Source organism: Limulus polyphemus, unplaced genomic scaffold (assembly GCF_000517525.1).
Source record: "Limulus polyphemus unplaced genomic scaffold, Limulus_polyphemus-2.1.2 Scaffold2333, whole genome shotgun sequence".
Taxonomy (NCBI): domain Eukaryota; kingdom Metazoa; phylum Arthropoda; class Merostomata; order Xiphosura; family Limulidae; genus Limulus; species Limulus polyphemus.
In genome coordinates, this window is record NW_013667943.1 from 164228 (window position 1) to 181871 (window position 17644).

At 32.7% G+C, this 17644-nt stretch overlaps 1 protein-coding gene across 9 annotated transcripts in view; it reads right to left on the bottom strand.

Moving 5' to 3' along the window:
- The window catches only part of LOC106466651 (endoplasmic reticulum membrane-associated RNA degradation protein-like), a 41309-nt gene extending 23943 nt beyond the window's left edge, over positions 1-17366 (bottom strand). The window contains exons 1-5 of one of the 9 annotated variants that reach the window (XM_022394710.1): positions 17356-17366; positions 14000-14201; positions 6617-6753; positions 4823-4927; positions 1108-1197 (exon numbers count right to left, since the gene is read on the bottom strand). In XM_022394710.1, coding sequence (XP_022250418.1) covers positions 1108-1197; positions 4823-4927; positions 6617-6753; positions 14000-14189 — 522 coding nt within the window. In that variant the 5' untranslated portion in view covers positions 14190-14201; positions 17356-17366. The other 8 variants (XM_013926941.2, XM_022394709.1, XM_022394711.1 and 5 more) reach the window with 8 other exon arrangements.
- Positions 17367-17644: the final 278 nt, after the last annotated feature.

Consider the following 17644-nt stretch of genomic DNA (forward strand, 5'->3'; position numbering starts at 1 on the left):
CAAAGCTACAGTTGTAGCTTCCTGATTTGGTTTTGCATATGATTCAGGCCATTTAGTGAAATAATTCATCACCACACAAATGTACTTGTTTTCAGCACGAGTTTGGGGTAACGGACCAGCAATATCAATGGCTACTCTTTCCATTGGTGCACCAACTTGATATAACTTCATTGGAGCACGTCCCTTATGCTTGGGTCCCCTTTTAGCAAAACATGTACTGCAGGACCTGCACTATTCTTCCACATCTTGCTTCATACTTATCCAGTTGCTACTGGTACTGGTTGTTTTGCCACTGCTGTAGTCTCTCTTCTTCTTCATTTTCTTTCTCCTCCAACCACTGCTGTAGTCTCTCTTCTTGTTTATTTTCTCGTTCTTCTTGTTTCTTTTCTTTTTTCTCCAACAACTGCTGAAATCTCTCATGTTCTTTCTTTTCTTTTCCTACAACAACTGTTGTAATCTCTCTTCTTGTTTCTTTTGCTGTTCTTGTATTGCTGCCATCAAATCTACTAAGTCGTAGTTTGATTTGCCATTTCTCGTTTCCATCTTCTTTTTCTTTCTTTTCAGTCCCACTCTCTGACACCAAATTGTTATGTACCTGCTTGTTTGTTAATTTCTCATAGAAATTCTTTCCAAGAAACTTCAGCAATACAAGTCCATTCTTGGTTAAACCAGTTTATTCTTCCTCGATACAAACTTTTAGCACACAGTAATTTCACAATCTCGATAACAAAATACACACTAGCTCGAAACAGAATCGTATATTACCAGGAACTCTCTTCATTCAATCATCCCACAGGCTTTCTCTGCCAGGCTTATATATTAAAAAAGAGGGTGTCTTGAACACATTAAAAAATTCATGATAATTCGAGAAATTTCACATACGCTACCATCGCCAAACTCGCCAGCAGCATCACGTGACTTTTGCTGTTGTAACAATATTATGCATCAAAGAATATAAATTACCTTAAAAAAAAATAGAAATGAAAATGCAAAGTTTGGTTGCCAGCTTTCTCAAACATATGTACACAACAACTAATATCTACCATAAGCGAACAATAACACAGATGAGAGCATCATATCAAAATATGCATCTAGAAAAAGACTTACACTTTCATGTCCAAAAATATTTTTCAGCTCCTCAGTGGCCAATAAATCTTTCAACATGGCAGGTACTTGATTCTGTTTTAAAAGCAGCACCTAAAAAAGAGAATACTCATGCATGATAAACACTTAAATAATACAGGTTATTGTATGACAGCAATCAATAAGTGTATAAATAAGTTACAATTAGGTTCAAAACAAAAAGAAATTTACAGTTTTCTTGTCAAATATGTTATTTCTTATTATTTCCATTCAGTCAGGTTAATATCAAATGTTTGGTTGGGTATGTGCAGGTCAAATTAAAGGAAACAGCAAAAGTTAACATTTTCTGTATTTCCAATAGGCACTTACCTCCTCTTGCCCAAAGCTATCTCAATCTTGGACTGCCTTCTAAGCCTTGCTAAAAATTTTTTTTGCTAACAGTGCACAAGTCTTTTATACCCCATCAGTTTCAGGTAATTTCAGAACATGTGCTGATCATGTGACTACCCTTCACCAATCATAATGTGCCCTCTATACTAGTGTAACTAATTCCTTCTAATCCTCGGTTTTGGGAATTTTCCAGTACAAACCAGAAACACCAGCATATCAGTGGGGAGGAAGGGTTGGGAAGTTGGTGAGAGGTGGTAAATAGCTATCAGAAATACAATTTTAGCGTAAGAAAATGTTAACTTTCAAAATGGTCTTACCTCCTCTATTCCAAAGCACATTACAAAGTTGAAGGGGCCAGTGAAGGCGCATCAATATCGAATCAGGTGTGCAAGAATATGAAAAGAAAGCATACCTGTGGGGTATAGCACTACATGTGTAACAGGAATGCTCTTCACCCAGTAATTAACACAGGAACAAAAAGAGAGCAAAACTAAATTGGCAGGCACCAATACATTCAGAAAAGAGATGTACAGCCTTGAATCAATGGAAACGTGCTGTAGAAACATGACTTCAAACAGCACAGCATTAACAAACATGGAAAGCCAAGTGTGGAAGTGATAATGAGCTTGTATAAACATATGCCAGGGTAGAGTCTTGAGATACATCAGAGTATGTCAAGTGCGATCCATCCTGGCAAAAAATCCATTGAAAATGCCTTGTATAAGATATTTAGATCAACAAGTGAGGCCCTCCTGGGCAAGAAACATCCAGGGGAAGTGCCTTGGATATGTAATATGAAGAAAAAGAAATTACAGACAAGAGTGTGATCTTGAGGGTTTTCATAACTAGCTCCTTGGCAACAGTCATGACATATTTTGTCCACATATGCAGCAGGCCATATTACTGAACACAGGGATAGTAACCAATGGTATGGTAAAAGTGAAAATGAAATAACTAAAGATCACTAGGGCTGAAGAACCATGGATTGTATATGAATAGGTGAAGTGCTTCCAAGGAAGCCCACATTCCCAAATGAGAGAGAGAGAGAACCCCTCACATAGTGAGAAAAGGAAAAGGTAGGGCCATTGAGACTGCTCGCACTGTATCCCCGAGCCAAAGTGGAGAAGGCTGGGCCTGATGAAGATGGGAATGGAACACAAACCTCCAATGGAATAAGAGATTAAGTGGGGTTAAGAATGGACCTCTCCAACTGAATAAAAAAAAAACACCCAAATAGCTTCCTGAAGAAGTAAGCAGCAAGTGTGATTGACTGACTGGGCATAGGAAGAGGTGAATAGAAGCCAGTCATCCATGAAAAGAAAAGTTTGAAGACCCAACGTGTAAAAAGTGACTGAAAAAAGATCATACAACTTGAGAAAACACACGGAGATAAAGAAGAACCGATTGGCAGCACCTAGAACTGGAAGACATGACCCACATGGATGAACCCACCTAAGATAGGCATAAGCCTTAAATTCCTGGTAACTTACATGACATAAAAGCAGTCATTAGATTAACTATCAGTATGGATCATACCAGCCATAAATGATATTACATCTCCCACCTCTAATGGACTTAAAACCTCAATTTTGCATTTGAGGATGAAGAAAAACAACTGTTTTTGAGTGTCCCTGCTTGCCTACCAAGGCCCTTTGGGCTGATTTGATTTAAAACCTTAATTACTGCCCAGATTAGATAGATAGTGAAAAATTTTTAGCAATACTTAGAGAGCAGTCTAGGATCAAGATAGCTTTGGGTGAGAGCAGGTAAGACCGTTTGGAAATTCACTGATTTTTTTGATTCAGCGTTAATATTTTATAAAGACTGAAAGAAATTTTAAAAATTAAGGTTATAAATCTTGATAATGTAACTAATACAAATATCATTTAACCTAAAGTACCATCACTCTCTAAAATCAATGACTCGCAATAGATAAAGTTTAAGCCCTCAACCCAGCAATATTCCTCTTGGCAACAAAAGTGTCTTGTTATGTAAACTGAAGCATTTCTCTGGCTCTTGAACTCATATACACACATACATATCTGGTTTCTCATAATACTAGTAATTACAATGAATTACCTTAGGAAGAAAAGGAATATCAAAACTATCCATTTGATGAAGAATATGTTTTCAACAGTAGTGAAACAATAGGAGCTGTCAACAAACAAGTATATCATCTGTATTACAGCTACTTAGCCACAAGTTCACTTTACGTACTGAACTACTTAACAAGCTCACAAATTGGATGAATAGCATGTTAGATATACAAGAGTGCTCATTCTCAGTTTAATACAAGAGTGTTATTTAGTTTATATTGTGTGAGTGTTAAAGTAAGTTATTTTAAGAAGTGATAGTTATGGCCAGTTTGCTTTTGTAACTGTTTAAGAATCATTTGTTGTGTAATTCATTGTTGTGAATTGATGTCATGTTACTCGAACCTTCTGAATTTTTCTCATTGCTTTAAGCGAGTATTGTTACATCATAATGTCTCGCAGTTTGTAGTTTCTAGACCTCAGTCAGGTGATATATATAGAGGCAACCAGGTTAGTGCAAGTAAGTTAAGTTAGTAAGTGACTGAGATATAGATTTATCTTGACTGTGTGAGTTCAGCCCTAATAGGTGATTTCTAAATTGAGTTTCACAGTTTATATTGTAATAAAACAGACAGAGGAGAATAATGAGTTTTGTCAAAGAATGCTCTCAAGTAATTGAGCTCACCTGTGTGAACTTGGACGAAAAAAAAAGACAATTATTTAAAACTCTGGATACAACTGTGATAACCAATAGTGTAACATATTTTTGTATATATGTTTGACTTGTTAGGAATATATTGTTTTAAAACAAGTGGATTGTGTGCTGTCTGTTTATTGTTGAAATTTATCACCAACAAGTTACAGAAACCTACTGTAAATAATCTGGTCCTCTATATAAACCTGACATAGCAGCTTTTGTAGAACTAACAGAGGTACAGGAAAACTAAGTTGCTAGAGGAACATAACTAAAGCAAAGCAAAGCTGCAAGCAAACTAGCCCACCAAGTGGAGAAATAATGCAGCCAATATATAAATACACAGCAATTAGCAGGGATCTGTTAGCTTAAATGTATAAAACTGTGACAATAGCAGTTACTGGAAAATCAAAACAGCTGTTTGACCCAACTATAACAGTCATTGACAAACTAGTCAACATACTAAGTTGATAAACCCACAACATAAATGAAAAATCTAACAATTTAATAAAAATTACTTGGAAAGCATTTACTTCATTTAAAGTGAAGAAATTCTTCACAGTCCTAAAGTTTTGTTTCAAACCATATAAAAACCTTCATATAAACACTAACTACTACTCACATTTCCAAGAGCCCTCTCAAGGTAAGCAGTAAGTATTAACAGTGCTAGAGGTACTGAGCAGCTACTTTCTGAGTCTCTGAGAAGCTTAAAGCACTCAAGAAAAACCTGAAATATATAAGACACAGATGAAGGTAAGTTAAAAATATTGAACATTTATATCTGGGGAAGTGAGAATTATAGATACAATCATAGCACAATGCTATCTGTAAAGAAATCTTAGAGGAGATGCTTTAATAAATATAAACTTTTTATCAGCATATTTAGTAAATAATTTGAAATATTTTAAATGCCAGTCTTGGTGAGATGAAGAAAGTTAAGAATTTAAGACACACTTATTATACTTATAATTTTCTAAAATCTACAGGTATTATTATTATACACAGAAGTAAAATCTTGTTTTGTATAGCAAAATAAAAAATATTTTAAATAAAGTTTTATCAGAAATAGTTTGAAAAGTGTTTGAAGAGCTATAAAGTTCTGGTTTTCAAAGTTCTGAACATCTGTCCATAATAACTATATGTAGGTTAGTAGTTTTTACTGAAAGAATACCTCCAACACTTGTCCTAGTTCAAATAAAAATTATGACTAGAATAAAATAATTTTAAAACAAGGTTATGAATAATAATGTTATTCTAAAACTTTAAATACACTACTGCCTGAAAGTGTGGTACTCTCAAATACACCAATTTCCTCAAAGTAAATGGGTAGGACTACAAAAATAGAAGATTTGTTGAATACTATATCACAGAGTAAAAGATTGACTTTTCCTGACTTTGATACAAAAAAAAAGACTTAGTATAAAATTGTACAAATCAGCAATCTTTAATCAGAAAACAAAATCAAAGTTAAACTTAAACACAGGCGAGTGTTTCATGTGGTGTGAAGAACTGGAGAAGGACCTTTAAAAAGTCTCTCTCAACAATTCAGGTTTGCAGTTAAGATGTAAACCAAAAAAGTGTACACAAGTGTAAAACACAAAAAAGACTAAATAAAATGGTTAAGTTCAAAGTTAATCTCTGACCACTAAAAAAATTCACAATTTGTAAACAAAGAGAACAAAAATTGATCTACTGAAAATCTATCTGAAAACTAACTACACTTTCAGCTGAAATTGTATCTAATCCAAGGTAATATCAATTTACAAAAACAAAGCTGTCTAAAGCAAATAAAATGCAGTAATATATATATTGTTCTCTTTATCTAGGTGCAAATGTTATCTATGACTGAGGGTCACTCTCAAGCCAACAAGGGGATGTGAAGCCCTCAAGACATCACTCTGTTTACTGCAAGAAATGATCACTGTCACTACCTTTAATGTTTCACTCTACACTAATTTTTTTCAATGAGGAGCACAGTGACTTTTTTGGTGACTTAACCTCTCATGTAAAAACTAAAATGATAGAAATTTAATGGATCTTTTTTGATCGATGTTATAAAAAACATCAACACAAAATATACTGAAACTTGAAAAATGTATCTACTAACTAAAGGGTAGGAAACATAAGGTAGTTTATTTATCACAAAAGCTAATTATAATCCTAAAATAATTAAATATTTTTAAATCTATAATATACAGACTTGATAAAACCTTGAAGGTTAAAGGTAGCTTGAGTTTCGTAAAATCGTAACTGCTATATTTGATATGACCAGACTGATGGTCAGAACCATTACATTCTTTTGCAACAAATTATTTTTACTTTTACAAATAAAAAATTTAAGCATTTGAATGATTCCAGTCATTTTCTTGAGGTATATACTATATGTAAACATTAACCATTTATGTGCAATTCTTACTTTTTTGTAATGTGTCCACTCTATCCACATGTCTATATCACAAAACGGAATTTGACTGTATACAAAATGTACGTGATTTAGGACAGGTGAAATTTTGTGAACGGCATCTTGAAACCACACTTCAGTGAAATCACCATCTACAGCAAAAATAATTTGTGGATATTCATCAATGATTTCTTATATAATATTGAAACTATGTATTTATTTTTTGTGAATAAAAATTGAAAGTTTTATTTAACTGCAAGATATTTAACAGTATGCATAGATATTGAAGTATACTTCTGACAATACTAAAATACATAAATGTATATAGAAGAATAGTAACAGCAAATACCAGCTGAAATACAATCTCTAAATACAAATACAATATCCAAGTACAAGCATATAGAATATCATCATTAGCTATAATGATATACAACCTCACATCAATGCATTTATACTCAAATAGACTTCAGCTGGGTTCGCAAGGTATAAATATTTTTTTTTACTATTTGAATTGAAACTACAGATTATTGATGTAAAAGTTGCATTACAAAAACAAGAGAAAAGTCTAATAATGGGTTTGGTTCAGACTTTCTTCACTTGTTAAATAAAAAACTATAGAATAGTAATTTATTCTTTCATTATGGTAAGGTATGTCACGAAATGAATTAAATTAAGTAAAAAGAGGGTAAAATAAAATTATTAAATAAGAAATTTTAAACATTCAAAATTTTGTGTTATAGAAACTAAATAAAAAAAATCATACACAGATTCCATATATTGATGCTTGTCTCAGAATAAGCTTCACCATTAAAATCATTCACCTAATCTGTATCAGGTAACATCAATAACTCAACAAACTGTGTACTATTTAGTATCGACAGTACAGTTAGTTAAAAGCCTGGTAATTATTTCTTCTACTTTATACATTTTGTGGTTAAGTTCTTATTTTCTTCCAATTAACAATTTTACCTTTATAACCAGTTTAAAAATTTCACATTCTTTATGATTTAGTATCACTCACAGAATGGTTAATCATGACTTGTAAATTTGTGTCTGATTATCACACTTTGTTTTTCAAATATTATTTATAAGATCAGATTATAAGCCTATATTCCACTTCATTATTCTATCTTCTTCTTCTTGACTAATGTTATAACATTTAAACAGAAAAGAAATATATGATGGATGATGAATGTCACTTTGTCTTCTTCCAAGCTTAATTTAGTAATCCCACAAACTTGTGTTAAAACCTTTATTCCTGATACACCTTGTAAATCCAAAATATTTGAATGTTGCTCTACAAATAATAAATCTATTTAAACAAATCTAAAGCCTTGTCATAATCTATTTCTGCTACCATTCATCTGTTCTCTTTCCATTAATCTTGTATTTGTTTCAATGATTTTGTATTTAATTATTGTTATGGTCAAATTAAGTAACAAAGAATTTTATGAGTCTCAATACATATATTTTGAAATTATTATTATGCCTCTATTTAGAAAAGTTATTGTTCATCAAATACATTGAAACAAGATTAATAAAAATTGTTAATTTAAAAAGGGGAATAGGGATAATCAAAAAAAGTACATAAACAAGTTGAATCAAAATGCAAAGATTATATTTTCAAGCCTATAGCCAAGGATTCTAAAAAAAGTAAACAAATAAATCTGAATATTTTCTCAAGGAAGTTGGAGCTGGAGAAGCTGTGGAAACCACAGCTATAAGAAAGAGCTATCAGAAGAACTGAACATGGAGTTCAAGGATGAACAAAATCACCTGGAGGAGAGGAGAACAGGAAAATAGACAAGTGTATAGGTCCAATCCTATCTGAAAACATCGACAGCCAGAGCAAAATGAGGAACCGGAGACCAAAACCAAGGCAAATTGTGGTTAAGGGATGTAGTAAAAGCTTTAGTGTGAAGAATACCCCATTGAAGTCAAAGCTACTGGAAAACATGAAGATCAAGAGACCACTCCATTGGATAAATGTTGTCTAGAGAGAAATCCGATCCAAAACAAGAGCAAAAGCACCTGGAACATGAAATACAATGATAGGAATATCGAGTGAGTGGGCCAAAAAAGAAGATCCAACTTATGAATAAAGAGGGATGAAGAACAGGTGCTGCCCTGATGATTGAAATAAGCAACCACTGAAGAAAAGTGGGAATGGATCATTACCAGACGATTTCTGGCCAGATAGAGAAAATGAACCAAAACATGACCTACAGCAAGAAGCTCCAGGTCATTGATAGGATAAGACCTCTCAGCCACAGACAAAACCCCCCAAATCTACCAGTTTATCAACTCACACCCCATACCCGAAGGGATGCATCCATGAAATGTGAAGTACTGGAAGAGGAGGAGGAAGAGGGACACCTGCTGATGTGTGAGTCATATCTAACCACCAACACTGATCAACGACAAGGGTAGAAGTAAAGGTAATAAGAGCCAACAAAGGATCCCTGCAAAATTTTACTGGTCATGAAACTTCAACGAAAATGCCCACATATGAGCCTGACCTAAGGAGATAAGGGCTACCACGGAAGATCACATCCCCAAAAGCGATAGAACATCGTGAGCTGTAATCAAACTCAAAATCAATTGAATGAAGTCGAAGAGGAGAAGGGCAGGCCCGAATGAGATATGTGTAGAAAAAGAAAATCACCCAAATGAACAATATATTGGGTGAGTCACAGTAACGACTTCTCCTACTTGACTAACAGCCCATTAAGAGCTGCTGATAAAGGTAACAGGCAAACTCCTGTTCGTAATGAGTGAACAGTAGCCAGTCGATAAATAAAAGGGCAAAGTGCAACCCAAGAGCATATAAGTAATGAATAAATGCTCTGAATGCTTGACAAAACATACAGGGCTGAAGCAAGTCCAAAGGTCAATGCACAAAACAGAGAAACCACCCTATGGAGAATAAACTGAAGTGAGCATCGATAGTGATGAAATATCAAGATATGCAAAAAATATTTGCAATATTCTTCTTTGTCATCAATAAACCTGGAGAAAAAGCCCACCTAAGGGCAGATTAGAAATTGGAAAGAGGTGGAATAAACCTAGTACAGGCTGCCTTGCACGTGGACCACAAACAGCCTGGAGAAAGATGATAAACAGGTGCAATGGCATGTAGAGACAGAAAATCTTGTACTGCCATGGACAGATGCAGGCTGATGGCAGGATCCCAAGTCATGGGGAAAGAAAAGGATATGAGGGACAAAGGAGGCGAAGAAGGAAATAGTTGGCCAAATCCCTCTGATAAAACCGAAAGAACTCATGGAACTGTAGTGAAAGACTGCCAAAGAGTAACAATATAATATAGTCAAGCTCTCACTGGACCAGAACTCTTTGGTTAGTTTCCAGTTCTGTTGGCAACATGTCCATCAATGTTGAATAAAATGATATTATGAGGAACCCCTGGAAGAGGACAGTGATGGGTAGACAAGGACAGGAAAGGAATAGAGGTGTGTTGTAACTGCAACAAACATGCAACCAAAGAGGAAAGGATCAAGTGTTGATGCATACATTACACACGAGATTCCAAAGTCAAACATACATGATCAAAAACATATCACCAAAGAAAAAATCCAGAAATCCAGGGACAAGGTTGCATTGTGACCCAGAAAATCTCAACTACAGTGAAACTACGTGTGTAAGGTGAGAGCCGAAGATGACAAATGAGCCAACATGGAGGTAACAAGGAATCATAGAAGAATAGGAAATTAGATGAAACCCAACATACCTGAGAAATCATGTCAAAAAATGGCATATTAGGCCTAACTGATTCTGCAGGAGGGGTAGGAAAAAATATGGCAAAATCTGGTGTTGTAAAAAGGCTATCAAATCTTCATTGGCCTGAACAGGTTTGGCTTGTTCAGGAGGATTAGTGGGGTAAGTTCAGGAGAAGAAGATTTACCCATACAACAATTAATCTCACGATGGATAATAGCAGAGAAATCTTATGACCGGTCTCCCCTACCTGCAACCTGTGAAAATAGTGCTAGAGGTATAACACCCAAAATGGGAACATGAACCTCAGAATTCATGGTAGAAATATGTAAATCAAGCAAAAGTGTTTGACGTACAGTATGTGAGTGTGAGAAAAAAATAAAGACTGAAAGATTAAGTTAAATTAAAATATTTCTTCAATGTAATGAAAATAATAATAATGAAGAGATTCCACTTCAGAAATTAAAATCATGATTCACACAAAAAAGCACCAAAAGAAAAAATGTCTGAACACGAGTACTGCCAAACGAGAAGTGATAGTTTGGTAGAACTGAATAGAGAGAGTCACATATGTCATGAGAGTATGTCGCACTCTTATCGGTGGAGGGTTGATGCATAATGATTTGCATGTGAAATGCATTGGAATCAGTCAGATCCAATGGAGGAGGATAGGAGGTTTGTGGCATGCATAAACAATTTTTTACATATAGAAGGCAGCACTGAACGAGAATATCTATTTATGTGTGTTGAGGTAATGTATTTTATCGGAATTATTGAGGTCAATATTAAGTTTAAAACTACTCTTTCAGTTTTTGCAAAATTCATGTGCGATCCCACACTACAATAGACATCATTTGTAATAATTTTATATTGGAGTCATAATAGGGATTTGTAGCTTGAGCAAACCATCTGCAGTAGATCTCTAGCCTTGTGTGCTTACTTTTCTTGTGACTCCTATTTGTATATTCTGAATTCTCAGTTATTAATTATTTTGTATGTTGGCTTTTTTAATGCACAGCAATGGACAAATATATGCCTATTGTAGAGTAAGACACTACCCCTACTAAGCACATATAAAATTTTATCAGTAGAAAAGCAGCCTTTTCAGTTAAAAGAAATACATCTAAAACATCACTTTAAATAAAGCTTCATGTCTTTTGAAGTAATTATTTACTGAGCCAGTTGGCTCTGTGCCTGAGGTTTCATGTAAACATGTGTTTAACCTATGTTAAGTAAAAAAGCAGCCACTCAGAATAACATTGCATCTATTATGTATTTATAACCATGTAAATCAACTTTCAATGAAAAAGAATCAACTTTTAAATAGGTTATGGACATTTGCAGCACTTCATATAGTATATCTGTCCATCTTTTGGTGCAAAATACCTGGCCGATTTTACTGTAGGTTTGTGAAACAATAATAATAATAATATGAACAAATGGGAAAATTTTTATTTTGACTACAGTAGTCAAATCACTTATTTTGTTTATTATCAACGTTTGGATAGTCTTAACTACTGAAAAGGATGGTTAGAGAATAATTCTACTTTTTAAGGCAGTTTTTGCCCAAATGTTCTATTAGAGTTTTGAGCAAGTTCCTGTGCAATCCCTATTATAAGACACTATTGTGGTTCATGATATACTTAATCCAATATGTTCTACATGCATCATACTCAGTTGCAAAAATGCTTTAAATTAACTAGGTTCTAATTTATTTTGAAATGTTTTTTTAGAACTAACAAAGTAATTTGTATTTCATTTTTACAGTAACGTTCTTCATGTTTCTTCATCAGTATGACAATTAAGCTGGTTAGAAAACTTAGCAAAAAGATATTTCACTGAGAATAGTTGACATCTTGAAAATGATAAATTCTTCACATGAATATAATTATTCCGTTTCAATATATCTTTTACATTAATACTAATAATATTCTGCTGTTCATTCTATATATCTAATAAATTAATAATCAACTTCAAAAACATAATTTCAATGACTTGCAAAATGATATTTTTCTATGTCTATATATCATTGAACTATATGCCTTAGCATAAAGCTTTCTGTTATATGATCATAATTAATAACTCTTAAATTATTCCACATTTGTAAAATGTATGTCATTAGCACAATTTCTCTAACTCAAAGTTTTTTCCTCATGTTTGTAACAACATTCACACTTGCCTTAAATTTTTCGTCATTCAATCTACATCTAAGTTATCTTTTTGCAGGTTTGAATGTTTCGTTATGAAAATATTTTAATCATAAATATATTCAACACTTATTGTCTCACCCTGAACAGAAAGAATTTATTATGTGTGGCATTTCATGATGACAAGATATAATGATTTAAAACATAATTCATAATGCTGCAATTGTTTCGCTTTATTACATAAAAACACTATTATGAGTATCATTCTATTGAAAGCAAAGTATTCAAATCAGCTGTCTTCACATTTTAATTTTTTATGACAAGAAAATTACACATTTTAGTTTGAAAGTTTGTTTAGGCAGTATTCAAACAGTTCGTGGGAAATGAAGTTTTTGTGCAATCTGAAAATGTTAACCAAAAGATTCCGTATTCTTCAGGAAACAAAGACAATATACACATTATTAGTAGTTATAGATTCAGAATGTAAAATTACTTAACTCTGCCACAGAGATGTTCATAAGTTATTAATGAAAGCTTACACAAAACAAATGAATACATCATGGTTTACTTAATCATACCTTTCTATCTTAATGATCTGTTTTTTTCATTATATACCTATAATAAAATAACTTCACGATCTTAAGTTATAAATTTGACACTTCCCATAAATAAACTGATACAAGTTCAAACAGTCACCCAGCAGAGCTGACAATTAGAATATCACAGAAGAATGTCATATTTGCAATATATTATAGCAATCATTAGCTAGTAGCTGAAGAAATTATAAGCATATAAAACCAAGTACCTGGTATTTACTTGTGATGACACAAAATGCTTATATAAAGTCACTGTTCACTCCCACACAGAAAATCACTGCACATAAAGACAATAAAGATCACATTAAAACTTACTTATGTATATTATCAATTAAAATAATGTCTTAATCATGTTCAAATCCAGCCATAACTTAATGTTCCATTTCAATTTTTTCCTTATTTTGCCTAGAGGGCATCATTTTGTACCTTAGTTTCCAAATTGACAAAAACATTGAAAATTATGAAACACCAATAAAAGTACATGTTCCTTATTTTAGAGTCATTCAGTGGCAGCCCTGGTAGGTACTATAAATTTAACCAATTAGTTTGAAAGCTCAATCACTACATTACTGCCACCTACAGCATTAGGTCTTTAGTAATTAGCAGGAAATAATACTGAATGTTTCATTTGTGTAAACAAGAGAGTTGACAAAAGAAATTCATGAAATGAAGTTTTTAAAATGTATAACTATCTAACAGATGTATACTGTAATATGGAAATCATTCCCAAGAGTTATGCAAGTATTTTGACATAATTTACTAGCATAACAGATTATCAGTACCAGTTAGAGCACATTTTACCATTTGCTATATTTCACATGATGCAAAGCCAGTAGTGAAATAATTCAGTACAGTTAAGGCTCCTGCAGCCTCTTAGTTATGTATCAATTTATTTTTGCAGTAATAGAAGCTAAACTTACCATTTAAAGTTGGAAGTACCATTTTCATATGGTTCTGTTCTAATGTGTAGTATGAAGTAAAAGCATCAAAGAACTGATTAGTAATGCAAGCTTCACAAAGAAGTTTTTTAACATATGCTGACAAACAAGAAGTACATGCAATATGCTTTCTTTCCAAAGAACATTCTGTCTCCTTCCATTCTTCCATCATGATTCAGTAATGCTGTCAAATAGAGGTAAATTACATCTTAATGAAAAAAAAATAAATAAAAGTCTACAAAACATATCTATGTCATTTCAATTTTCCAGCTTTTAGTAACAGTAAATATAGCCACAAAGTACTTCTATGTAATGTGTCTAGTTAATATGAAACACTTTTAAAGTAAAACTGTCATATGTACAACAGCTCATCGTAAACTCAGGTAACACAAATTTTAATATAAAGTTTGTCAGTAAGCACACTGACACTTGTAGTAGACCAAATGATAACTTTAAATACACGAGTTTAACATAGTTATGACTAATACTAAAGATAAATAACAATCTTCATTCCAATTAGAGTGAAGGGCCACACAGAGCAGTAGAAAAGATCAGATTTGTAAAGTTTGTGGAAATACTAATTAACTGTACATCAGACAGTAAAATTGTGATATATATATTCAATATCAATGAGTGAAAAGATGCAGCAATCCTTACTTTCTGAGCAACTTAATGGAGTAATGCAACATTCCAGCTGTGTAATAAGAGTAAACTGTAGTTGAAAACAAAAACTGGTTCTATAGGGGAATTGATGACTTCATGAAATTAAAAAGAGGGTTTAGATTTTTATTTTTTCCTTGGGGATGAATGTGCAGGGACAGCTATGATAAATCACATGGTCCCTTGTTGTCTGTATATTATGTTAAATGGATTGTAGAGTGGATAGATCACAGAAAACAAAAGGTTATTATTAGTTGAGTACTATTAAACTGGACCTTTGTTACTAATGGAATGTATTAAAAGTCAGTGCTTGGGCTTTGTCTTATTACCCCCCCCCCAACACACACACCCATAAGTAGGGGTATTGTTTTTATTCCTTTGTGTCTGTGTGAACAGTACAACACAAAAGTTTTGAACTGATACTCAACAGATTTTGTATAAAGATGAGTCTCCCCAAAGAAATAACTGATTCACTTGAAGTTAATGTAGCTAAAAAGTCAAGGTCACACTAAAGGTCAACCACATTGATTATAATAGTAGCAAACTAGAATTAAAAAAAAAAGCCAAAAACTGAGAACCTGGAACTTAGTCTTCCACTTTTGAAGGTAAGGCAGTATTTGTTATGTACATATTTTAGATTGGTTATGGCAAAAATCAAAAACACTATCTGAGTGACTTTTTAGTTTACATCAAATAGTAATGATATTGATAGGGGCATAATTAGTAAAGACTGCTTATGAACTTAAAATCTTGGGTATCTGTAGGGGAATTAAGGATATTTAAATACTATAAAATGACTTGAATCAATTGGTAAGTTGGAAAGATGACCTTTAATTGTGGTATGTGCAAGGAAATACATTCATAATTTGAATCACACATTTGATATAGATAGGAACCCACTAATAGCATGACTGAAGAAAATCTTGTCATAGTGGTGGATATGTCATTTAAACCACTGAAGCACTGTTTTGTTGCTAGCAGTAAAGCTAATAGAATTTTAGTGAATTTATAGATATATTGATTACATGACAAAAGATATAATTATCTCTCCAAATAAATTACTAGTTAGGCCTCACTTGGAATACTATGTACAGTTTTTGTTTTATTATTTATGAAATAATATCAATTTACTGAAAAAGCTTATGAGGGAGGCTACTAGGTTAAGACCTCTAATTTTCTTTTGAAAACAAAAAGGGGTAAGAAATGATCTTACTGAAATTTATAAGATTATCCAAAGGGCCAATAGGATTAAGGTCTCTGATTTGGTTTTGATAAGATACTAGGATGATGTGTCACAAGTTTAATTAAAACTAAGTTCAAGTTAAAATACTTGTATAATTTTCTAACACTCTAATTGGCTTATGGAATGAGTTGTTGTCAGTAGTAGTAAAAGCCAGCACTTTACAAGAAATCAATGATTTCCTGATAAAATATAGGGTAACTGCAATTGTCTCAATCAGATGACAAGAAATAAAGGGGGGGGGGAGGAATGTGAAACCTTGTCCTACAACAGGCCTCTGCTCATATTGCAATTATCAGTCAGTTTTTATGAGCTAATTACCTCATTTAAATTTTACAAGTTTACACTGGTAAACAGAGGGATGGTGGGCTTGCTGTTGGTGCATCACTTTTCTGTTTCCACATCTGATTTACTCCAATGACACAGTGTGAATCTTGAGATTATACATTCTGTTCATCAGTATAAATTTTCACTTTTATGGAAAATGGGTGTACCAGAAATCTTAAAATTTAAATGATCATATGCTATAGTCTCTTGTTGTTCATATGTTATGTAAACAGTAAAGAAATATTTTTTAAAGCTTATTTTATCAATATTAAGCATTTGTATTTGATCATCGATTTACTGACTTCATATTCACGTTTTATCTTTACCTTAGTCAATATTGTAGCTCTCAAACTTGTGGTAACTTTTGCTACAACCATTATATTTATGATTTATAATTATATTAAATTGTAGGCCTACCCTAACACAGTAACAGACAAAATATTAATGGCAAATTATAAAAATTAATATTCTTAATATCTTACTAACTAAAGAAAACGTAACTAAAGTCGTTAATTTTGAATTTTCAAATCAAGGCATGCAAAGTAAGTGCACACCACTTTAAAACGGGGATTGGAAGATCAAAAAGTATCTTCAAACGTTACAGATATGCTATGCTACATCATACTGTTAGTGTTAGCACAATATTAATATTGAAATGGCAAGCCTTTCGAATTAGAGCTTAGACATGTTTTATCAGTTATATTTCTTCGGCTTTGTTTTCAATTCTCCTCTACAGATATATTTTGATCTTAAAACATGCGTGCTCGTTAAGAGTAAAAAAAAAAAATTAAGATAAAATAATAAACTTTGGTCACTTAGATGGACTTCGTTCAAAGCATCATTACTCTCAATAGGAAGCAACTCAATGAAAATGAAATAGCAGTGAGTAATGAAAAATTTAAGGTATGTCCTCACAGGTGTTGGCCGGTCCACTTAGCACATAATATTAATATTAAGTATCCAAATTTTTATCACACCCTTATTAGGGCACTTTTGTTTGCACACGTAAATGATAAAGAGGAAAGGAAAGAGAGAACGCGATTTCCAATAATACAATCTACAGTAATCTAAGTATATTACGAATAGTTATACTTATAGTCGTAGTACTTACATAGTTATAATGACAACAGACAGTTCAAGTCAAGCGATTTGATTTGAAAATGTTTATTTTTACTGTATCTTACCCTACTTAAATTATAATTAATTTACTCAAATATAAATTGTGAATTTCTTCCAATACAATTACTAACAGTTTCTCACCATATTCCATTCAAACATCCACATTATTTATATATATATATATATAATAATTAAATTAATAATTTTTTGTTGTATTTCAAAACTTGTAGTGCACACTGGAGAGATATACAAATTTTGAACCTTTAAATTCCAGATAATTA